This window comes from Nomascus leucogenys, chromosome 6 (genome assembly GCF_006542625.1).
Source record: "Nomascus leucogenys isolate Asia chromosome 6, Asia_NLE_v1, whole genome shotgun sequence".
Lineage (NCBI taxonomy): Eukaryota > Metazoa > Chordata > Mammalia > Primates > Hylobatidae > Nomascus > Nomascus leucogenys.
In genome coordinates this window covers 25,002,927-25,028,234 of record NC_044386.1, presented here as the reverse complement: position 1 = coordinate 25,028,234, position 25,308 = coordinate 25,002,927, and the positions used below count along the sequence as shown (strand labels likewise).

The 25,308-nt window shown below is 34.6% G+C and overlaps 1 protein-coding gene across 1 annotated transcript in view; it reads left to right on the top strand.

Annotated features, from left to right (window-relative positions):
* CDH9 (cadherin 9) overlaps positions 1–25,308 on the top strand; it is a 162,638-nt gene that overhangs the window by 30,972 nt on the left and 106,358 nt on the right. Inside the window, exon 2 of the mRNA XM_003263184.3 lies at positions 19,063–19,339. Within this exon, the coding sequence (XP_003263232.1) occupies positions 19,112–19,339 (228 nt within the window). The 5' untranslated portion in view covers positions 19,063–19,111. The remainder of the gene's footprint in view (positions 1–19,062; positions 19,340–25,308) is intronic.

The window sequence follows — 25,308 nt, the reverse complement described above, 5'->3', positions numbered from 1 at the left end:
ATCTTAAAAAATCATAATAAACTCTTGAATATTTGATTAGTATATCATGTATCATGTGTACCTCTACTTTTATAATAAGTTATAATAAATTTGCATACATTTTATAATTTGCCCTTATATAGCTGTTTAATTTCCATTTCTCTTCTCAATATTGCCATGCACAACCTCCCCATCCACCTACCCATTGCCATCCTCCCCTCCCTACCCACAGACATAAGCTGGCTAACAGTTTGGGCTGAACTATTGCTTTCTCCAGCTAACTTAAGACAGAAGCTCTGTCAAATCAAATACAGTTTTAAATATAGACAATTTTTAACACTGTGTGCTTTTTCTCAAATGAAAAGTACTTTGTGTAGGCTGGCTCATGTAAGACACTCATTAGCTTGCATCTGACAAACTCTGATGTTCATTTCTGAAGCTGGAAGCTGACATGAAACTATAGGCTGAAAATTCATTTATAGCTTTCTCCACTGATTAAAAACTTGCTATATAAATCAAAGTTTTTCTTTCATTTTCTCAGTAGATTAAATATTATTCAATAAATGACTTCTAGGGGCAGTATTCTATTCAGGGATGTGTCATAAACTCTCTGGTTATGTATGTAGACTATGTTTCTAGAGTGGAAACTCCTCAAGGAGTCTGCTGTCCTGTCCACTAAGAAAAATGCCTAGAAAATCAGTATACACTTCATATTTATTTGATGAAAGAGTGACAATAATACATAGATTTTTTGATGACTTCATGATATGATACTCTATTCCATGGAAGCAGCATGATCTATTCACCTTTCCCTAATTCTGTCAAGGTATTTTCAGGAAGCAGATGAGGTACTCAAATGCAATCATTGGAAAGGACTTAACAGAGAATGTGGGTACAGTTAAGGGAGCTAACTAGGGATGCTACTAAAGTGGGTATTCTCAACAGAATGAGCCTCTTACACACCCTGGCCCTGAAGAAACACCGCTTGGGAGCAGATATTACTCCAGAGAGAGCATCCTGTTATCTTAGCACAGCATCATCTGAAAGAAGCTGTGGCTCACTATAAAGCAGCCAACTCTTAGCGGTGCTGCATAGAGGAGAATAGACCTCCTCTCCTCCTACCCTTGATCTCCTGCCTGTGCTTCACACTGGCTAAACCCAACCCAGGACTAATGAACTAGTGAGCCCAGGTATACAGTTCTGAGGTTACCTTTTGTAGCACTGAGCAAAATGAAGAAGACCTGAGAATGAATCAAAGAATCCACATTATTTCTGGTAAATCTAATAATAAATGACGATTTGATAAATGTGTTTATCTAAACCTCTCTTTCATATGACTAATTTTATTTTATTTTATTTTTTTATTTTTAAAAAAACTTTTATTATAGGTCTGAGGGTACTTGTGCAGGTTTGTTACAAAGGTGCATTTGTATCACAGAGGTTTGCTGTACAGATTATGTAGTCACCCAGGTATTAAGCCCAGTATCCAATAGTTATCTTTTCTACTCCACTCCCGTCTTCCAGCCTCCACTTCCAAGTAGCTCCTATTGTCTGTCATTTCCTTCTTGGTCTTCAAGAGTTCTCATCATTTAGCTCCTACTTATAAGTGACAACATGTGATATTTGGTTTTCTATTCCTGCATCAGCTTGCATAGCATAATAGCCTCTAGCTCCATCCATGTTCAAGCAAAAGACATAACTGCATTCCTTCTTATGGCTGCATAGTATTCCATGGTATATATGTACCACAATTTTTTTTATCCAGTCTATCATTGATGGATATTCAAGTTGGTTCTATGTCTTTGCTTTTCTGAACAGTGCTGCAATGAACATACACATACATGTGTCTTTGTGGTAGAATGATTTATATTCCTCCCAGTAATGGGATTGCTGGGTCGAATGGTAATTCTGTTTTAACTCTTTGAGTCATTGCCATCCTGCTTTCCACAGTAGTTGAACTAGTTTACACCCCCACCATCAGTGCATGTGTTTGCTTTTCTCCACAACCCTGTCAGCATCTGTTACTTTTTGACTTTTTAATAATGGCCATTCTGACTGGTGTGAGCTGGGGTCTTATTGTGGTTTTGATTTGTATTTTTCTAACGATCACTGATACTGAGCTTTTTTTCATATGCTGTTGGCCGCATGTATGTCTTCTTTTGAGAAGTGTCAGTTCATGTTCTTTGCTTTCATTGCAGTTGCTTTTGGTGAATTTGTCATGAAATCTTTGCCCTTCCTATGTCCAGGATGGTATTGTCTAGGTTGCCTATGACTAATTTCTTAAGAAACTTTCTAGAATTTGAGTTAATCCAATGCTGTACATAATTTTAAAAACTTTGATATATTTTCTAAATTAATTTGAAAAAGAATTGAATATATTTTCCTCTCACCATTAATAATATTTAAAGAATTATTATAGTTTCTCTTTTTATACTAAGAATTGTCCATCCTATTACCCACTTAATAGCACTGAATGCTGTCCATGTTTGTGCCTTTTTTCCCAGCATATTAGCTGAAATATTCTGCCAAATATCAAATCTTATAAGCTCAAACTTCAATTTTAACATTTGCATTTTGTTGCTCTCCATTGATACTGAAATTGCATTATTGTTTTTTATTTAATGTAAAATTTCACCCACTTTCATATTTTTAATAACTATGTAATATACTGATAAATCTCAGTATTAAAAATCTGCTGTAAATTCCAGACTCCATTATCCAAATGCATGTTTGATATTTCCACTTGGATGTTAAATGCATATTTGAGTTATTATTTCCACTTGGATGTTAAATAGGGCATACTGATCGATCTTAACATTCAAAATCAAAACCTTGACTTTCTACTCCCACACACAACCTGAACATCTCATGTGTCTCTCATTAGATGACAGCACAAATCTATTGTTCAAGGCAAAGCCTTAAATTCATCCCTCACTCCTCCACTTCTATTAATTTATTTCCAGTTGTCTCTCCTCACCTTTTTTCGACCAGGATATTTCAATCTCCTCATTATTTTCTCTTCCTCCTTTCTTATCTTGTAATGTCTATGTTTTATGTAGCAGCCAGAGCTGTCATTTAACATTTAAGTTATGTCGTGATCCTCTTCTGCCACAAATCCTTATGGGATTTAGATATCATGAAGATTAAAACAATTTACGGGTTGCAAGACTCTGAAATCCTGCTGCCGCTTCAATTTTATTGTCTATAAGGCTCTCCTTATTCACTCAGCTGTAGGGGCACTTTTGTTCCTTCTGTGACTTGTAAGTTTCTGTCCTAAACATCCTTTCTCCACCCACCTTCTCTCACACATACATTTTGCTGGGCCTTTTCTCTGGAATGCTGTTCCTATTGATATCATCATGTCTCATGCCCGATCTCCCTTCAGCTTTCTGCTCAAATGTCACCATAAGAGAGAGGGCCCTCTTTATTTTTTTTCAGAGAGGACTTCTTTGACCACAATATCAAAAGTAACTACCTCCCCAATTTATCCTCCCAACACTCAACTTGCTTTATTCTTCTTATTCTTAAATTTTTAGAACAATTTTAGATTTACATAAAAACTGAGAAGCTAGTACATAATATTTCAATATATCTTTCAACCAGTTTTGCCTATTATTAACATGTTACACTGGTATAGTACATATTTCATAATTAATGAAGAAACATTGATATATTTTATATTTAAACTTTATAGTTTATTCAGATTTCCTTAATTTATACCTCCTATATTTTTTCTTCTAAGATTCCATCCAGGATGCCACATTTCATTTAGTAGTGATGTCTTCTTATGCTTCTCTTGACAAAGACATTTTCTCAGATTTCTGACTTTTTTCAGATTTCTGACTTTGGCAGTGTTAAGAAGTACCCATCAGGTATTGTGTAGAATGCCACTTGGTTGGAATTCCCTCATTTTTTGTTTGTTTTTTGTTTTGTTTTGTTTTGTTTTGTTTTCACTGAGCTCATGGGTCTGGGGTGAAGGACCATGGAGATCATCTGCCATTTTCAATGTATCGTAAGGAGGGTACTTACTATCCTTGTTTTAATATTGTGATATTGGACTTGAGGTAGCTTGTCACATTTCTCCACTGGAAAGTTATTTGTTTCTTGCAATTTCTACACTGTCCTTTTTGGAAGGAAATTACTCTGTGCATCCTACACTTAGGAAGTGAGGATTTACACTCTTCCTCCTTGAGGGCAGAGTATTCACATACATTATTTAGAATTCATTTTTAAGAGAAATTATCTCCTTGCCCAATTATCTATTGGTTCAATTGTTTATTTATATCAGTATAAACTTACAGATACATGTAGAACTTCCAAAATTCAAAACTCTGAAATCTGAAATGCTCCAAAATTCAAAACTGTTTGAGTGCCAACCTCATGCTCAAATGAAATTCCCATTGGCACATGTTGAATTTAGGTTTTTCAGCTTTGAAATGCTCAACCCATAAGAATAATGTAAATATTTCAAAATCCGAAAAGATCCAAAACTGAAACATTTCTGGTCTGAAGCATTTTATTTAAAGAATATTCAACCTGAATTTATTTCACCTATTGGGTTATAACACAATGCTTCTATTTTTTTGCCTTTTTATTTTACTTATTTTTTATTTTTATCTTTTTTTTAATTATACTTTAAGTTCTAGGGTACATGTGCACAACCTGCAGGTTTGTTATATATGTATACATGTGCCATGTTGGTGTGCTGCACCCATTAACTCATCATTTACATTAGGTGTATCTCCTAATGCTATCCCTCACCCCTCCCCTCACCCCACGACAGGCCCTAGTATGCTATGTTCACCTTCCTGTGTCCAAGTGTTCTCATTGTTCAATTCCCACCTATGAGTGAGAACATGCGGTGTTTGGTTTTTTGTCCTTGCGATAGTTTGCTGAAATAATTTGTTTCATCTATCCAAATGTCAGAAATATCATTTGAAAAAATATTTAAATTATATGACCATATCACATAGTTTTGGTTTTGTATTTTGAAGATCAATAGATTAATGTATATTGTAGTTCATTATTGATCAAAATAGTATAATATTAAAATTTGCTGAGAATGATGATTTCCAGCTTCAACCATGTCCCTACAAAGGACATGAACTCATCCTTTTTTATGGCTGCATAGTATTCCATGGTGTATATGTGCCACATTTTCTTAATCCAGTCTATCATTGATGGACATTTGGGTTGGTTGTCTTTGCTAGTGTGAATAGTGCCAAAATAAACATACGTGTGCATGTGTCTTTATAGCAGCATGATTTATAATCCTTTAGGTATATACCCAGTAATGGGATGGCTGGGTCAAATGGTATTTCTAGTTCTAGATACCTGAGGAATTGCCACACTGTCTTCCACAATGGTTGAACTAGTTTACAGTCCCATCAACAGTGTAAAAATGTTCCTATTTCTCCACATTCTCTCCAGCACCTGTTGTTTCCTGACATTTAATGATGGCCATTCTAACTGGTGTGAGATGGTATTTCATTGTGGTTTTGACTTGTATTTCTCTGATGGCCAGTGATGATGAGCATTTTTTCCTGTGTCTGCTGGCTGCATAAATGTCTTCTTTTGAGAAGTATCTGTTCATATCCTTGCCCACTTTTTGATGGTGTTGTTTTTTTCTCGTAAGTTTGTTTGAGTTCTTTGTAGATTCTGAATATTAGCCCTTTGTCAGATGAGTAGATTGCAAAAATTTTCTCCCACTCTGTAGGAATGCTTGTTTATTTATTCTGTTGCTCAAGTTTTTCCAACTTTGGTCACTGTGAATTGTTTCAACCTTTCCCTTTAGAAAACCTCCATCAACGTAGCGGCATTTTGTTGAGAGAGAGAGAGAGAGAGAGTGTGTGTGTGTGTGTGTGTGTGTATGTTAAGCACTGCTTTAATTTCTGACACTATGAGATGCTCCTAGTTCATCATGTATTTCCTTCTCTAATCTTAGCCATTTTTTGAAGGATCCTGATTTATTTTGATGGAAAGTGGTATTATACACTAAGAGCTAGGTTATAGATGAGTTCATTAGTACTGGATGACATTGCTTTTAGGCCATCTCAGCTGACAGAGTAAAGAATATATATGTGTATATACTAACTTGTGTAAATATACTATCTATAAATATTTCAAAATGTAGCCATCTACATCTGTATTAAAATAAATGATGTTACATTGAAATCTTCAGCTCTTATTTATTACCACATGGGTCATGGTAACCTCCTCTTGGTTATCTGTAAATTCCCATACCAAAAATAAGAAACCTGAATCCCAACATCTGCCAACTACTTACTTAATTGTTCAGTTCCAGTATACAAATATAGCAGCAAGAGAACTGTCAATGCATACCCTTGTGGAAAACAACTTTATTAACTAGAGTCCAGTGCCTCTGTGCAATTTCTTTCCCATTTAGTCTTAGAAACTCCACTCAACTTTGGAAAGTTACTTAGGCCAACAGGTTTTGCTCCCACTGTCTTCACTGAGGTTGTTTCATACATTTATAATAGAGTTAGATTATCTTGTTACAGCCTGAATTCTTTCCTGAAGCCATCTTTCCAGCTCCTACCTACTAAATTATTTTTTCTTTTAATTTGTATTCATTAAGGTTCATTCATAATAAGCCTTTATATAAAGTTCTGTGGGTTTTGGTAAATGCATAATGTCACGTATCTACTATTGCAGTATTATACAAAATAGTGTCACTGCCCAAAATGTCTCCTTTGCTTCACCTGTTCATCCTTCTTGTCTTTTCAAACCACTGGAAACCACTCATCTTTTACTATATGCAAAGTTTTACCTATTGCAGAATGTCATATAATTTAAATCATTCAGTGTGTAGCCTTTTCAGACAAGATGCTCTCACTTAGCATTTTGAATTTAAACTTCCTTTTGTCTTTGTGTGACTTGGTAGCTCATTTGTTTAATTACTGAGTAATGTTCAATTATAGGAATCTATCACAATCTGTTTATCTATTCATCTATTAAAAAATCTAGGTTTTTTCCACCAATTTTTGGAGAGTAAGAATAAAAGTTCTATAAACATTAATATGCAGGTTTTCCTGTGGACATTATTTTTCAATCAAGTATATATGTAAGTGTGATTCCCATGTTTCGTGGTTTACTAGAAAGCTTAACTGTGGCTTAAGTTGCTCCAACTTTGGTCACTGTGATTGTTTCATCCTATGTCCCTTTAAAACACCCCCATCAATATAGTATCTTTGTTTTGTTGAGTGTATGGGTGTGTAGTATCTTCAAATAGTTTTCCGAAGTGGCAGTATCATTTTGCCTTCTCATCAGCAGGGAAAGAGTTACTGCTGCTCCATATCCATGACAGCAGTTGAAATTCTCAATTTTTGGATTTTCACCGTTCAAATACAATAGGTATGTCATAGCATCTTGTTTTAATTTGCAATTCACTAACAGCGAATAATTTTGGCCATTTTTATGCTTATTTCTCATATGTATATCTTCTTTGAGAAGGTATCTTTGCAGAACTTTTGATGATATTTTTGTATTCTTATTGTAGAGTTTTCAGTGTTCTTTGTATATTTTAGATAAAAGTCCTTATCCGATACATGTTACAAATATTTTCTTCCAGTCTGCCTTATCTTTCCATTATCTTAACACTGTTTTACAAAAAAAATAAGTTTTCGATTTTAACAGAATCCATGTTATCTTTTTTTATGAACCATACTTTTGGTGTTGTATCTAAAATTCATTGTCAGACCCAAGATACTTTTGGCATTTGGAGTTTTTTCTAAAAGTCATCGCCAAACCCAAGGTCATTAAGATATTCTTCAGCATTTTCTTCAAGAAATTTTGTAATATTTTTATCTGCATCATAAAGCAAAGGATAGGATTTGTTTTCTGGGAAGGCAAAGTCCTTTTGTCCTCTGAAAAACCCTCCTATACAGTTAGAAAAAAATAAAATTTGTAATTTTCCATTTATATCTAGGATCCATGTTGTGTTACTTCAAGTGAAAAGTAAAAGCTCTCTGCATATATTTATTGTCAATTTTTTTGCATACGGATGCCCAGTTTTTTCAGCACCATTTGTTGAGAAGATTACTCTTTCTGCATTGAATTGCCTTTGTCCCTGTGTAAAATGAGAGTTGACAATATTTGTGTGGGTCTAATTCTGGACTCTATTCTATTCAATGACCCTATCGTCTGTTCTTTCAGCAATACCATGCTATCATGATTACTGTAACTACATAGTAAATTTGGAAATTATTTTGCTTTGTTTTTATTCATAACACTTGGTAACATTTGCCATTAAATTTATTATTTGTTTTTCTTCTGTCACCATCTCTATTGAATAAGACTCTATGTTTAACTCACTGCTATCCTCATATGAAGAGAAGTCATTGCATATGGCATGATTTGTATCAACTTTGGAGAATGAATATTATAGCTCATGTGTATTTATTTTTCCTTTTTTTTTTTTTTTGATGGAGTCTCACTCTATCACCAGGCTGGAGGGCAGTGGCATGATCTCGGCTCACTGCAACCTCTGCCTCCTGGGTTCAAGCGATTCCTCTGCCTCAGCTTCCCAAGTAGCTGGGACCACAGGTGTGCACCCAGCTAAGTTTTGTATTTTTAGGAGAGAGAGGATTTCACCATGTTAGCCAGGATGGTCTTGATCTCCTGGCCTCTTGATCTGCCCACCTCGGCCTCTCAAAGTGTTGGGATTACAGGCGTGAGCCACTGCGCCCGGCCTCATGTGTATTTTTAAAAGACATAGATACGTATCTTATTTAGTTCCCGTTTTTAATAACTTTTTAATATATTAATGATATTGACTCATTCGTCATAAAATCTTGTGTAATCTTAAGAGAAGGCCACTCAGATGGTAGGATGTGGTGAAATTGAATACTTCTGTCTTTTACATGAGCTTAATTACTCCTTCCCTTGTAAAGCTTTCTTTTCCTCTGATTTTCTATAGGTTCACAGACCCTAATCTGTTGTGTATAGAAGCCCTGTTGGGCATTGGTTGTTTCTTACTGCTCAAAGGCAAGTATTAACACATGGACTTATGCTTATATGCTGGGTGTGGAATGCCCTTGGCTTTATTATAGTCCAATTTCATGCTCCATATTATATATTTTGGCATACCAACTTTAAAACCTTTTCTCTAGTTTCTAGTGTTTAAAAACATTAACCGATTGGGCACGGTGGCTCACTCCTGTAATCCCAGCACTTTGGGAGGCCGAGGAGGGCAGATCATGAGGTCAAGAGATCGAGACCATCCTAGCTAACATGGTGAAACACTGTCTCTACTAAAAACAAAAATTAGCTGGGCATGGTAGCATGTGCCTGTAGTCCCAGCTACCTGGGGGTCTGAGGAAGGAGGATCGCTTGAACCCAGGAGGCAGAGGTTGTGGTGAGCCGAGATCACACCACTGTACTCCACCCTGGCGTCAGAGTGGATTCCATCTCAAAAAAAAAAAAAATAACCATTTGTTTGCGATAATAACAAATTCTACTTGCTCCACCACTAATACCTTGTTAGCCAACAATGTTAAACATGTCAGCATGTCAGGACCATGGACAGCTTTCTCCTAACTGTTGCGTTTCCACCTCTGACACTGATTAAAATGATTTGCTCATAAGGTTTATGCTCAAGTTAAAATATATCCAATATTATATCACTCTCCATTTTCTGTTTTTTTTTTCTTTTTGTTGTTTTGTTCTAAGGCTGCATTAATTCAATAGATATAATAGTATCTTGGCCATCTCCAAGACAAACATCTTTGCAATGGAAGACCATATACAATTTTTTGATTCCCTGGATTTCCATTCAAGGGGTCAATCCAATATTGTCAGAAAAATTGCTTACGTCTTTCCTTTAAATTGAAAGTGGACATATGTATATATATACACACACACACACACACACATATACATGTTTATACACACACACATATGCGTCTCAGAAAATAATCGATCCTTGTTTATTTATTAAACTAGCTCCACCATCATTATAGATAACAGTTAATTTTTTCATATTCTGGCAATGGGTTGCTTTTAAATCTTTATATTCTATCATTTCATATATTCTACACATGTCATTAAATTTTATAATATGTGATGTTATTATTTTTATTTTGATAGACTATTAGCAAAAGCTCATTCAAGAGCTTTTCTGATACTAGATTTTTTGCCTTAGGGAAGGCATGAAACTAATTTTTTTTTTTTAATTATACTTTAGGTTTTAGGGTACATGTGCACAATGTGCAGGTTTGTTACATATGTATCCATGTGCCATGTTGGTTTGCTGCACCCATTAACTCGTCATTTAGCATTAGGTATATCTCCTAATGCTGTCCCTCCCCCCTCCCCCAACCCCACAACAGTCCCCGGAGTGTGATGTTCCCCTTCCTGTGTCCATGTGTTCTCATTGTTCAATTCCCACCTATGAGTGAGAACATGCGGTGTTTGGTTTTTTGTCCTTGCGACAGTGAAACTAAATTTTTTAAGCTGGACATTTGATGGTGATAGCCATTGAAGATTGCTTATATGAAGATGGCAGCTCATATTTCTGCTATCTAATTCTGTTTTTCTTAAACTAATTTTACACCATTAATTTGAATAAAGGTAGTATACCACATTACATGCCAGCACTTGGGCACAGAGTTCTTAAAAAATCAGTAAATGGTTTTAAAAAGCATATATATATATCTATATCTATATGTAAATCTATATAGATATAGAGGTATAGAGATATATATTAAGCTTAACAAGCTAATGTTTAAATATGTATATATTTATACATGTATACATATATGGTTATATAATAAATGTAACCACTATTAATTAATAAGAAAAAATAAATTTAAGCATATATCCCTCAAAAGTTATTTGATTTTAGAAGATACATCATTTTGGTGTTACTTATATTTATAGAATGTGTTCTTTATATATGTGTTATTTGCTTACCTAAGCTGTCAAGACTTTTCTCCCCAACTGGTATGAGAGACAAAACAGAATATTGGAAAAATCACAGGAATCTAGGAATCAAACAATATTTGTATGACATTTTCCAAAACCACAAAATTATTGGGTGATGAGAAATAATTTGTTTCATCTATCCAAATGTCAGAAATATCATTTGAAAAAATATTTAAATTATATGACCATATCACATAGTTTTGGTTTTTGTATTTTGAAGATCAATAGATTAATGTATATTGTAGTTCATTATTGATCAAAATAGTATAATATTAAAATTAATCACAAACACTTGTGTTACTTGTACATTTCACCTGAGAAACTTTGTCTGAAGAAAAAGATTAGAATAATTAAAATACCTTATCTGAGTTAAAACTTCTACAAGTGTATATGTGTAGGTATAGAGAGGAGAAAGCACATAATTTAATTTAATTTTAGATGTGCATTTTATATGCTGAAAATCCTATTTAATTACAGTAATTCACCTTTTTTGACATACAAATATTTAATAGCAGACATTTTTCTCAAATATAATTGGAATATAATTAAGAGAGCAAAGGAATAATAATGAAACAATTTTCAGTTTTTAAAGTTAACAAGATTCAAGTGAGTTCTCTGATTACAAAATCAAAGTTGAACCGCATTTAAAACATTGTACTTTATAGTACACCTGATAGTATTTATTTATCAACAAAAATGTTATTAAAATGCAAAGCATTTAATGCTGACAAATAATTAGGCATAGAAAACTTAGTAATCAGGTTTTCCCTATTGAATAAATAATATGAAGAATTTTTAATAAGTCCAATGGGATAAAAAGCTTGCTATCTTTAAAATAAAAATGCAACAGAAAATCCTTTTGGGTGTGCACTTTTGTCCAAAAGCAGAGGAATGTACAGGTGTTAAATTGGCCCCAAGAGAGTTGTACTGATGTTCCCTAAATGAGAAATAAACTTACAAAGAATTATGAGAAAAATAAAGAAGATATACCATCAAAGGACTATACAGTTGAAACAAACATTCTGTAATTTATACCAGTCGTGTTGTGAAGTTTATATAGAATCTCATGTTATGCAAATTTTTATGAGAATTACTCTACATCACTGCGGATTTTATCCCATTTGTTAGGGGGAAAAAACCTTGAATGTTTTCAAAAGGCGTATTTTCTCCCAGTTCAACTCTTTCTATTTCTCTATCAGTTTGTTTATGCACTGGAATGTTAAGTCAATGTCATATGTGATCCTAGGCTCAAATTAGTAATTATTTATATTAGGCATTAATGAATTAACCAATTAATTTTTGCAAATATGTATTAAGTGCTGACTGCATGTCAATAACTTTTATGCAGGACACAATAATTTGCAAACTATTTAACCACTATATGTGTTACATTTAAACTAGTGGAAAAAGTCAATAAGCATATAATCCATTAAATGAAAGAGATAATAAAAGTTGTGGTAAATCACGTGAAGGAAATGAATGGATGGTATAACAGAAAGCAATAGAGACTAAAACGGGGTAAGCTATTTTTCAAAAGGTTGTTCAGAGACATCCCCCAAAACAGAATATAATACAAAAACTGAAAGAATGAGGAGATGGCTATGGATGAGCGAGGTAAGATAGATGCAGGTCAGAGCATGAGCAAAGGCAAGAAGTCCGTGAATTGGGCAAGTGCTTAAAGCACATGGGAGGTCTTCAAGTTGGCACTTACGGAGCCATATCACTTCGTTCTAGTCAGTCTGTGCTGCTATATCAAGATACCATAGACGATGTGGCGTAAACAACGAATTTTTATTTCTGACAATTCTGGAAACTGGGAAATCCAAGATGAAGGCACCAGCAAGTCTGCTGTCTGATGAGAGCACTCTTTCTGGTTTACAGACAACCATTTTCTCATTGTATCTTCACATAGCCAAGAGCAAACAAAAACAAAAACAAAAACAAAAACAAAACAAAACAAAAAACAGGATAAAAAAGCTCGGGTACCTTCATGTCCTTCTAAGGGGACAAATGTCATCATTAGAGACTCCACTCTCATGATCTAATCTAACCCTAGCATCTCCTAAAGGCTCCACCTCCTAATACCATCAGTCTGGAGGTTAAGATTTTAGCATATGAATTTTGGTGGGCCACAAATATTCAGTCTATAATAGTCTACCCTAGTTCTCCCAAATTTATGTCCTTTTCACATACAAAACACATTCATTTCATCCCAATAGCACCCAAAGTCTATACTTATTCCAGCATCAACTCTATAAAGTCCAAAATCTCATCTAATATCATGTAAATAAGATATGGGTGAGACACACAAGGTATTATTTATCCTGAGTAAATTTTTTCTCTACATATGAACCAGTGATAGCAAGCAAGTAATGTGCTCTCAAAATACAATCATGGGATAGGCAATGATAAGATAAACATACTTATTCTAAAAGGGAAGAATAGGAAAGAAGGAAAGGATGACAGGTCCAAAGCAATTTTAAAACCCAACAAGGCAAACTCCATGAGATCCTAAGCCTTGAGAATAATTCTGTTTGGCTTAGTGCTCTGCAGTCCAAGTCCACTGGGGCAGTGGGCTCACTTTCTGAACCTCCTGGGGTGGCAGTCCCGTTCCCATGGTTCTGGGTGACCACTCCCATCCTGAAGCCCTGTGAAGAAAGCATCTGGCATGTTGAAAGTGAGGCAATAGTCCCTCCTTTGAAACCAAGAATATATACCCGAATTATCTTTGGAGTCATTCTTCTCTTGTTTTGAATAATAGTTCTTTTTTTTTTTTTTTTTTTTTTTTTGCAGCTGAATAGTTGTATGGAGCTGGCCTATAAAATCCAAGAAATCCACCAGCCTTCTTTCATTGCTTCCCATATACTTCTTCACTTCAAACTGGCAACTTTCCTCCTGGGGTGTCACATTAAGTCTATGGTTCACACCCCTGCTAACCTCTTTATCAAAAGACATTTAGCCACACCTTCAGTATTCACTCTCAAACACTTTCTCATTTTTGCAATATGAATAGCCTGAAAATTTTTCAGATCTTTAAACTTTGCTTTATTCTTGCTAAACAATTCCATTTTAAGTAATTTTTGTGTCTCACATTTTACTATAAGCATTCAAAAAAGCCAATATGCTCCTTCAACAATTTTCTTAGAAATTTCTTCAGCTATGTATTCTATTTCACTGCTCCCAAATTTTAAATTCTGTAAAACACTAGAACATAAACACAATTTAGCCAAGTTCTTTTCTACTTTATAACAAGGATACCCTTTTCTCAAATTTCCAATAACGTGTTCCCCATTTCCATCTGGAAGTTCACTGGAATGGCATTTACTGTCCATATGTTTATCAACGTTCTGTTCCATGTTATTTAGATATTCTTTTTTTTTTTTTCTGGAGACGGTGTTTCATCCTTGTTGCCCAGGTTAGAGTGCAATGGAGCAATCTGCGCTCACTGCAACTTCCGCCTCCCGGGTTCAAGCGATTCTCCTGCCTCAGCCTCCCAAGTAGCTGGGATTACAGGCATGTGCCACCACACCAGACTAATTTTGTATTTTTAGTAGAGACAGGGTTTCTCCATGTTGGTCAGGCTGGTCTCGAACTCCTGACCTCAGGTGATCCGCCCGCCTCAGCCTTCTAATGTGCTAGGATTACAGGCCTGAGCCACCACGCCCGGCCATTATTTAGATATTCTTCAAGAAGATTAAGCATTTCTCTATTGTTCTCTTTTCTTTCTATGACCTCACCAGAATCATCCTCAATGATCTATTCACAGCAATGCAGACCTTTGCCTAGCATGCACCTTAAAACTCTCTCAGCCGTTACCTATTATTACCCAGTTCCAAAGCCACTTCCACATTTTTAGATATTTGTTATAGTAGCAACCCACTTCTGGTACTAATCTTAGTTTGTGCTGCCATAACCAATTATTTTACTAGGTGGCTTATAAACAGCAGAAATTAATTTCTCACTGTACTGAAACCCGGGAAGTCTAACATCAAGCAAGGCATGGCAGATTTGGTGTCTGGTGAGGGCCAGTTTCCTGGTTCATAGATGGCCATTGTTCTGCTGTGTCTTCACATGGTCAAAAGGCAAGAGAACCCTCTCATGCCTCTGTTACAAGGGCACCATCTCATTCATAAGAGTTCTACTTCTATGACATAATCAACTCCCAGTGGCCCCATTCCTAATATTATCACCTTGAGCAGGGCCCCCCAACTCCCAGTCTGCAGACCAGTACTGGTCCATGGCCTGTTAGGGACCAGGCTGCACAGCAGGAGGTGAGCAGCAGGCAGCAGAGCATTACCACCTGAGCTCTGCCTCTTGTGAGATCAGCAGCAGCATTCAATTCCCATTGGAATGCAAATCCTATTGTGAGCTGGGCATGCGAGGGATCTAGGTTGTGCGCTGCTTATGAGAATCCAATGCCTGATGATACATATATACATTTGTACATATGCATTTATATATTCATCCGTATGTGTATCCATATCTATATGTAATATATATGTGTGCATATGCATTCAAGTTGTAGTATAAAATCATTAGAACCACTTTGCTCCCTGTTTTTAATTATGCCCAAATGGTGTAAGTGATAGAAGTATAAAAATTACTTCTTTATTTTGACCAAGAATAAGAAAAGAAAGGATTCTTTATTTTTCCAGTAGATCCGCTTTTCTCCTGATACAAATGACACTCAAGAAATCACTCAGTCATCCACCTAGTTCATAAACAATCTAGAGGTTATACCTTATTTTTATTTTTTCTTCACCCTCCATAACCAATATATAAGATGATATTATCTATTCTTGTGAATATCTACATATGTGAATTAGATCCACATATTAGGTGTGATTTCCCAGAAACAAACCCTGAGACAAGGATTTTTGTGCAATTGATTGGTTAAAAATTTTGTTCCAGTTAAGGAATTGCAGGATTAAGTGGAGTAACAGGACAGGGATGGAAAAGAAGCCAAAAGAAGGTATCATCAATGCAAACATATGGTTACAAATATATGCTGCTCTTAATACATACATATGGTTAAGCCCCAGAATTACATTATCATTACGATTCTGTAGGAAAGCTCTAGAATGTAAATAATATGTTGAGTTTCATACTTTGGCTCCCGTTACATACTGGCAACGGGATATTACAGATGTTTGTAAACTTGCAGGCACATTAGGCGTCCTGTGCATGTGGGCAAAGTGGTTCCAGTAGCCAAGGGAAGTTGTTCAAAGACAGTTGCAGGGGCAGACCATTAGAAGCAAAAGCATAGAAAAATTGTAGTGTATGTAGTGTGGGTGTGTGGTCACATTAAAGTATCAAAGGGAATCTGAGCCACATTTCAGTGTCTACTTCAAACCACTTCTCTATATGACTTCATCATCTCTTACTGGACTAGAGTAATAGACCCTAACTGATCTCTCTCTTAACCAAATCCTTTTCCTGCCCTCTAACTATTTTCTAGTCTGCACCAGATTGATCTTTTCTAAACATATCGTATTAAAATATTCTAACTGCTTTCAATCGCACTGAAAGTGAATGAGAATTTCTTGCTGTAGTTTATAAATTTCTACGGGATCCTAGCCCCTGCTTAAATCTATTGCCCCATCTAATAAAACTAGATTGTTCCACTCAAGGGCCTATGTTCCACACAAAATGTGCATCATAGTTAGAACTGACCCCAGGAAATAAAGAGTACCCTTTGATTTCTCTGGCAAGGGTTATAAGCAAGGTCAATGATCAAAACAAATTCTACCAGTGGGAAGAAAACAGGGTAACCAGTGTGGTCAACTAAGAAGTTTGTTGTATTTTATCAACGTAAGATAACAGCTATCCTTGAGATTCTCTGGCTGTTCATTTTCCACTACAGCATCACTCAGCTACAAAACATGGGGCATGTTCTGGGCTGGTGACCACTAGGTGTTACTCTTACATTGCACATTTTTCTAAGCATTATTTAACGTTGTAAATTTTTGATATCTAATTCAGGGTTTTCTACTGGCTATGGTCAAATTTACCAATTATTCCATAGTTTACAGGATTACAAATAGCCACATGAAGTCCTGATGATAATAACCATGACCTGAGATTCCAGCATTGAAAAATGGTGTAATTTTGTATTACTGTAATTCTGGAGCTTAACCCTATGTATGTATTAAAAGCAGCATATATTTGTAACCATGTGTTTACATTAAGAGCTAAGGGTGACCAATTTTTAAAATAATAGGCATGGAAATCAAGGTACATAGATGTGTTGGACAGAACCTGTAGCTCTGGACCATAGCAAGAATCTATAATACCACCTGCCAATTACCATTCTTCTTTCTGCTGAGTTGGACCCATATCTCTATGTCTATAATAGGAGCAACCATGCTTGATGATGACAATGATAATGATGATGCTTGTGATGATCATGATGATAATGCTAATATGTTGAGTTTTGTGCTAGCACTGTGATAACTCTTCTACATGCACTGTCTTATATTAAAAATGGTGTTTAAGTCTGTGTGTCTGAAACCTGGTTCTAATACCTATTACCTGCATGACTTTTGTCATGTTACTTAAGTTCATCACACCTCAGATTTGCCATCTTCAAAATAAAATAAGTCACTGCAATGTACATGACTATTACTTTGTATTGATAAAAGTGTAAAATAAAATTAACAACAATACCTTGTGGGTCAGGTATTAATGAAGACCAAGTGATAGAGGTTGGTATTTGAAAATATCACAGATAGTAGGGCACAAAGCCAAGCTAGATCCTTATATTTGACCTTTATACCTTGTTATTCCCATTACTGAATTCAGAGATCCTTGGTCCAACATTGGGTTTCTGGCTTAAACCAGGTAAATCAGAGTCCATTCCCAGGATTTTTAAAACTCCAATTAGAAAAGACTATCAGTTGCTTTCTGAAATTGAAGATTTTGTATCTGAATTCAGGAGATATTATCACCCACACAATTTATTCAGGTTGAGGAGGTTTAGTCAGGGTGAAAGAGAAAATGAGAGAGAGAGAGAGAGAGACAGAGAAGAGAGAGAGAAAATATAATATTCAAGCCCCTAATTCTAGTTTTCATGATCGGGAAGTGCCCAGCTGCTTCTTTCCTCCTTTTGTTATTTTCTTTTCCACACTTAATTTGATTTTATAACCCAATGACTTTTTTGCCTACTAGTTTGAGATCGGTTTCCATTGCTTAATAGATCATAGCCATTAACATCTCACTTATTCTAAATTAAGTATCATACAAATTAAAACCAATTTGATAACAAATAAAACTAATTCTGAAATACCAAGTGAACAATGATTTTCATACAAGAATGATCAACTTATTATATTAACAGGGAGACATTGTTTCAAAATTCTGGATCAGATTATCCTATACGTAACGTGTGTTATCTAGTTTTGCAATATCAACTTTGTATGCTATTTTTTTCTTATTATAGTAAATTTGTTCTTAATTACCATGTAAAATGCTTTTATTTAGAGGGTGTACTCCTCAGTCTCAAATAAATTTGAGTGTCCTACTAGACTAATTGTTGGAAAAAAAATAGTTATTGATTGGAAAAGATCGACATGGTGCTAAGTATTGCAAGACACAATCCTAAGTATATTTGGTACCATATAATTTGCCTTGAGGCAACATTTCAACTTGATGGATGAGAAGGATTATAAAGAGGAAGATAGGGGGCAGAGGAGAAAAATAGTTTACTAAAAATGATGGATTATGAGAAGTGCTCTTTAAAATATGTAATTTCATACACGTATGTGTATGTTAATAAATATTCTACTTTTATTAGTCTTAAGCACTATGGAACATTTGCTGTGATAATTTGTATACTGTAGAGCTTATTTTTCAAAATATTTAGTGTTTTAAATTACAAAAATATTAATATGTATCTGATTGTTTTATAGTAATTTTAAATTAGCTGCTAAATTCCTGTTTAGTCTACTTGAGCTGTATATGTCTTTCTACTTATTGATGTGATAAATGAGTTTTTCATGACCATTCACTGATGTAGAAATATAATGTATATATAGTACATAATAAAATTTAAATAATGTCTGGAATAAGTTTTTCAGTTTACACGTTATGGGAAAGTGAAACTCAAGCTAATTCAGCCATTTTTTTCTCCTTACTCTTTAGGAAAAACAAACAATACATTGAATTTGACAACCCACTGAAGTTGCAGATAATGAGGACTTACCATTGTATACCATTATTCATCTGGACCTATATGCTCCATATAGTTGACACCATCCTATTACAAGAAAAACCTAACAGTTATTTATCAAGCAAAAAGATAGTTGGTCTGACCAAAGATGATGGTAAAATGCTACGTCGCACCAAGCGTGGCTGGATGTGGAATCAGTTCTTCTTATTGGAAGAGTACACAGGTACTGACACACAATATGTAGGCAAGGTAAGAATTTTTGTATGAGAAATATAAAAGCTGAAAGTGACAGCTATTTATTTTTTTACAGCAACTTTTCACATCACTAGTGATTATTAAAAATATTTAACTAGTAATGTTCAGAAGGTGTGATATTGCAAACTATTTTAGTGGGGAAGAACAAGGAACCATATTTGGGTTCTAAATGTAAATCAATATCAACAATAGGCATAAACTACTAAGTCATATGTGGATGGATGTGATTCACTATTAATCAGCTAGATATTATTTAATCATACGTGTATTATCTAAATAAAACTCTCCTGGAGATCTATTGATAAATAGTTTATCATAATTAGGAATAGTATACTCTGTATGAGAAATAAAGTACTTCTAGATATTTCTATTTCTTAATATCAGCTAGGGTGAGCTTCCTGCCTCCTGCTTGTAATCTAGACAAAGTGTTTAAGGCAGAAGGATAAAGACAAGATTAAAAAAAGGAGAAAGAAGACAATATCTTTAAGAAGATATGCGTCTGTGTTACTAGGAGCAAAGTTGCTCATTAGCAATCAGAAGCAGACAATAATAGAGAATATATAACTCCCTTTTTATGTTCAATTTTGAGGAAGCAGGTTCATTGCCTCTCTTTCATTGGTGTTTAGAGACTTCTTTTTCTTTAGCTCATTATCTCTCTAATTTTCTTTCTTTAGTAGCATGACCTTTCCGACATCCATAATTTTCTATGTATCTATCATCCTTTTCCTTACCAATCACATTCATACTATTCTAAACTCAGGACAATTCATTTGTTAACTATAATTGCTCCCAATTTACACCCAATGCTGAGGTATGTTAAAATATTTACAATAAAATGAACAATTTTAAATACTAGCAGTCTACAGATCATAAATTTATTTATTTTTTTGAGTCATGGCATATATGTACTTGGAAGGACTGTAACGGTTTGCATATTGTTTGACTGACTGACAGCACCAGGCACATAAATTAGATCAGGCCAAAAATGAAAAAAAAAAAAAAGAATACAAGTGCCTAATATCACAAATGTCATGCACATAGCTTTTAAAACAGGAATACATTTGCTCTGTGAAATTGCCAAAATTTTGATCTAATTCTTTCTGTGTGTGGGCCAATCAAAAGCAGCCTCCTTTATCAGAAGCCTATTATTTTCTCTTCTTTTGAAATTTCTTTTTTCTGGTTCCATAGGTCATGCTCATTCCGCCCCATTCAGTTCCTTTGCTGGTTCCTTTTTGCCTGTTATTTCTTCACAGTTTAGTCATATGCCATCCTCAGGCATCCCTCATTTAACATCACTTTTCACACTGCAGTTAATAACTAACATCAGGAAATTCAAGTTCAGCTAGCAAATGTTTTTTGTCTAAGGACGTGAAATTGCCTTACGATTCTCCAAGGAAGTGTATAAAGGACACATTGAGGTCACAAGGCCTTACAGAATCAGTTTTATCCTTGGAGATTCACAGATACAGAAGAATAGCCACAGATAAAAGAGATGATCATAATCTTAAGGCAGTTAAGGCGCTACAGCAAGCATTTACTTTAAGCTGAAAACAAAAATACTTCCTCTAAAAATTGAGTGTACATTAATTAATTTCTAAATTGACCACCATTCCTGCTCTCACATTTTAAATATACATTAGAAGTTTAAAATTTTGTGTGCAATCATGCTTCCTTTTTAATTAATTCCATAATCTGTCATAAACAATTACTGAATGTACATGCATAGTTTTAATTACCTTTCATGTTTTTTTAATTTTTGTTGGAAAAATGGCATTTTGGATTTATGCATGGACAAGTTAGGATGTGCGATTTTTTTTGCCAATTTATTCCTGACAATGGGGTTATGAACCACAAATGGAACACTCATTATAATATCAGATGTTTGGGGGAAATAAATACAATGAAACCAAAACCACCTGTCAACTATTTCTGTGTTTCCAGTGGGAAATAATATGTATATGAAATAGACACCTCAGAAAAATAAAATACTTATACTACTTTTTAAAGAAAAAAATAAAACTCTTTCTTTTTTTAATAGGGACTTATCTAAGATATGCCATTACCACATAGCTAGTTCATTATAAAAGTGGGCTGACTTTCAACCACATCTTAGCTTTTACTAACTTATTAAGGGCATTTATTCTCTCTTTATCCTGCTTTTCTGGCTTTTGACATCACTATTTATTTGCATATATAGTGGCTGACTGGACCTTTAACTCTAAACTTAGTCAAACATATGAGTTCTGATAAGGATTTAACTTCTTGAGCATCTCACAGTTTGTCTTTTTGACCACAATGTTTCTGGTTTCCCTGGGTAGACCTCAACCTAGTCTTCCAGGATCCATTGGTAGCATCCCCTGTAAAGAAAAGGCCTGTGGTATTCACAATGCACCAAGATTGGGAAAGGCTAAGTAGCTTTTAATGGGAAGAAATTCCCATGGTTTCTTTATAGTTTTATAGAAGCTGGGATCATAGAAAATGATAGGCACCATATTAATTTACAGGTGCTGTAAAATTGCATGAAATTGGGAAGACATATTTTTAAAGGCTAAAATCTAGGGTTTGATCCTGAATTGAGAGGAAGCAGTTTTAGAAAAATAAAAGAGTGCAGCAAAATTTAATAAATTATATACATGTATACACACAAACATGCAACTTACAAGATTTAGTATTGATTGTGACACTTAGTAACTATTACAATTTAGAAGTTGTTTAAACTTGCCAACCCTCAGATTCTTGTTGGGTTGATTTACATTGTCATTAAGATTTCTTTAACTCCAAACTTCTGGTCTTTTCTAAGATTTTGGAAAGGCCTACCATTAGGGAAAAGAAGAGCCAGAAATATTTTCGTAAATATGTGCATGTGGACAAATCTAAGAAGGTAGAATTGCATGTATATTGCACAATAAAAGAACAAAAGAGGCCAGTCTAATAGGATAAAGTTAGACCTTCCCTGTGAAAGGTCCAGAATTCTAGGATGGGTTGTTTTACATACAGCATGAAATGTAAACAATCTGTTAAAAGCCTTTGTACAAATCAATTATGTTGGGAGCCCAGAACTGAAATAATCAATTTTCTTTCATCGTCAGGATGGATTAGAAGAGTAAGAAAATAAATTAAAATAATTTTAATAAGGCAGTACTGCAGAATTTTTTATGGCATTTCAGACATTTGCAATATAGGAGAGAAGTCAGAAACTTTGGAATAAATAGCAAGTTTTTGTTTTTCGCAATAATGCAATTTGAAATTTGGTTGGTCATCCTTGACTGAAACTATCAGAGATTTACTAATGTTGTTTTATGTAATAAGGGAAATGTTGTATTATTACCCAAGAAGAAAACAAATTCATAATAATTGTCATCTAGCTTCTCTATAACTTGAATAGACACTTGTGACTAAATTATTTAGGTAGAATCGTAATACTGTTCAAGAGAGAAATTAAAATAACAAGAAGCATAGCAAATGTCCCTACTATTCTGTTAGAGAATATTTATAGCACTTTATTTTGTTATACATAAGTTCAAAGTCCAGAATAATCCCTGCTTATCATGGATCAATAATCAATTAACTATACCCCAATTAGTATTGAGAATTGAATAGAATTTACGTATTTGATTTTAATATCTGGTTGTTAAACCACATTTATTTTATGAAGAGAAACCCAATACCCAGACACGGCAGACATAGTATTTATTTTTCACAAGGAATAACATAGTGTTTATTTTTCACAATTGTGAAGATTCAATTAATAATTTGGAATATCAACTTAATTGACCATTACATTTTAATTTAAAAATATGTATTTAGCACTTGCTTTGTGCAGAGCAAGGAACGTGGAACTAATGAGCCGTCTATAGGTAGCCACCAATAAATAAGGTATCTTTGTTGCAGAGTTACTTCTCAAGCCTTTATAATTTTAATTTAGAAACTTTCATTATCCCATTCTGAAATCATGAGTGTAATCATAGAACATAGAGTGTAAAGGGATTTTAACACTGATTGGGCTCTGCCTTCATGGTTACAATTGGTTTATACGTTACCTAAAACAACGGGAAACACAGTTAACAAAAGAAAAATTGGTAGGAGTCTGTTTTATATTTGATTGTGTATCAAAAGGTGAAGTGACACTTTCACGTTTACATGTGCTGGTTTGTACTCTAAATATTAATATATAGCTGAAGCATATATAAAATAATGGACTTGAATAGGTAATGTTTTCTTAAGCTTTTCAGATATGGCAGTTTGATATGTACGAGTAACTGATGGAATATAAATTAGAAATAGAAATAAAATCTCAAATTTATTTAAAGAGTTTTGATGAGTTGTTATAGCATATCACAGTGTTTCCAGAATCTAAGTAAAATATGTTTATGAAGGTTTGTAAGTATCATTACTTATGGTGCAGTATATGGAGCAGCTGCTTTTGATTTCTAAATACATTGTATTACACAATTTTGTTTACGCATTTGTTGTTTATAACTCAGAACACACAAAAAAATTAAACATTATGACTAGGCTTTAAGGACAGCACACTGAGGGATGTTTAGCACTGAGTTCTATAAAACCTGTTAACATATAGCTCCATCTTTTATTTTTCACTGCCATTAATGTGTAATTACTTTGCTGGACAACTGCTTTAGCACACTAAACTTACCTTTTCCTTGACTTTATTTATACTTATTTTTTTAATGATCAGAAGCGGTTTACACAGTATCTCTTGAATAATCCCAATCTCTAGCACAAAAATACATCTAGAAAATTAAGTGAAATTCACTTAAGTTGAATTCAAAGTGTCCGTTAGTATTCTTGCAAATTCCAGCCTATCTTCTATCTCCCCGTAACTTTGTAACCTGAGTTCTAGTCAACATGATATTTCTTCTTCCATACACCTGACCTGTTTTTAATCACATCCGCAGACCTCTTCCCAGGGACTATCTTACCCACTTTTCCCTAATCTCGTATCTGTTTTTTGTTGTTGTTGTTTTTGTTGTTGTTGTTGTTCACTGTAAGTCTTACCACAACTTCTGTGCACAATCTTACATAAAGCCCATTTCATTTTCCCTGGCTAGAAATATCCCTCAAAACTATGAGATCATCTCTTAAAATCTTATTCACAGGCCAGGCGCGGTGGCTCACGCCTGCAATCCTAACACTTTCGGAGGCGGAGGCGGGTAAATCATGAGGTCAGGAGTTTGAGACCAGCCTTGCCAAGATGGTGAAACCCCATCTCTACTAAAAAAAAATACAAATATTAGCCAGGTGTGGTGGCGGGTGCCTGTAATTCTAGCTACTGGGGAGGCTGAGGTAGGAGAATCACTTGAACCCAGGAGGCAGAGGTTGCAGTGAGCCAGTGAGCCGAGATCCCACCACTGAACCCTAGCTTGGGCGATGGAGCAAGACTCTAACTCAAAAAAAATTCATAACACAAGTTGAATTATTTGGATATATCTTCTATGTTGTCTCCTAGTTTCTGTGACATTTGGGCTTTGAGTCTGTGTTGGATTTATTTTATTTCCCCAGATTTTTGACATAACAGGTTTACTCAAAATTAATATTCAGCTACTATTTTAAAAATCTTTATTCTTTATTAATCTGAATCCTGATAAACCAACATTATGAAAAATAGAAAAAGCAGAGAAAATTTTACAGAAATATATTCCCTTTTTCTGACAAATGGTACATCAAAGTCAAACTTCCTCTTTGCTGTTCTTCTGATTCCTTTCCTGTATTTCCATTATATTGGAGGGTTCTCATAACTGTGAAGCCATTTAAAAAATATTAAGTGTGGTAGAAAATGCTTCTTAATATGGCTACCAAGTTGTATGTTTAATTTTTTTTACACTTCCGCCACTGATTTCAGTGTTTTTGAACTACTTCTAATATTCCAACATGTTCTTCCTCGTCTTCTAAACTTGCACATGATCAAATCCACCTTTATATATACACTCATCAATAAGGAAGGA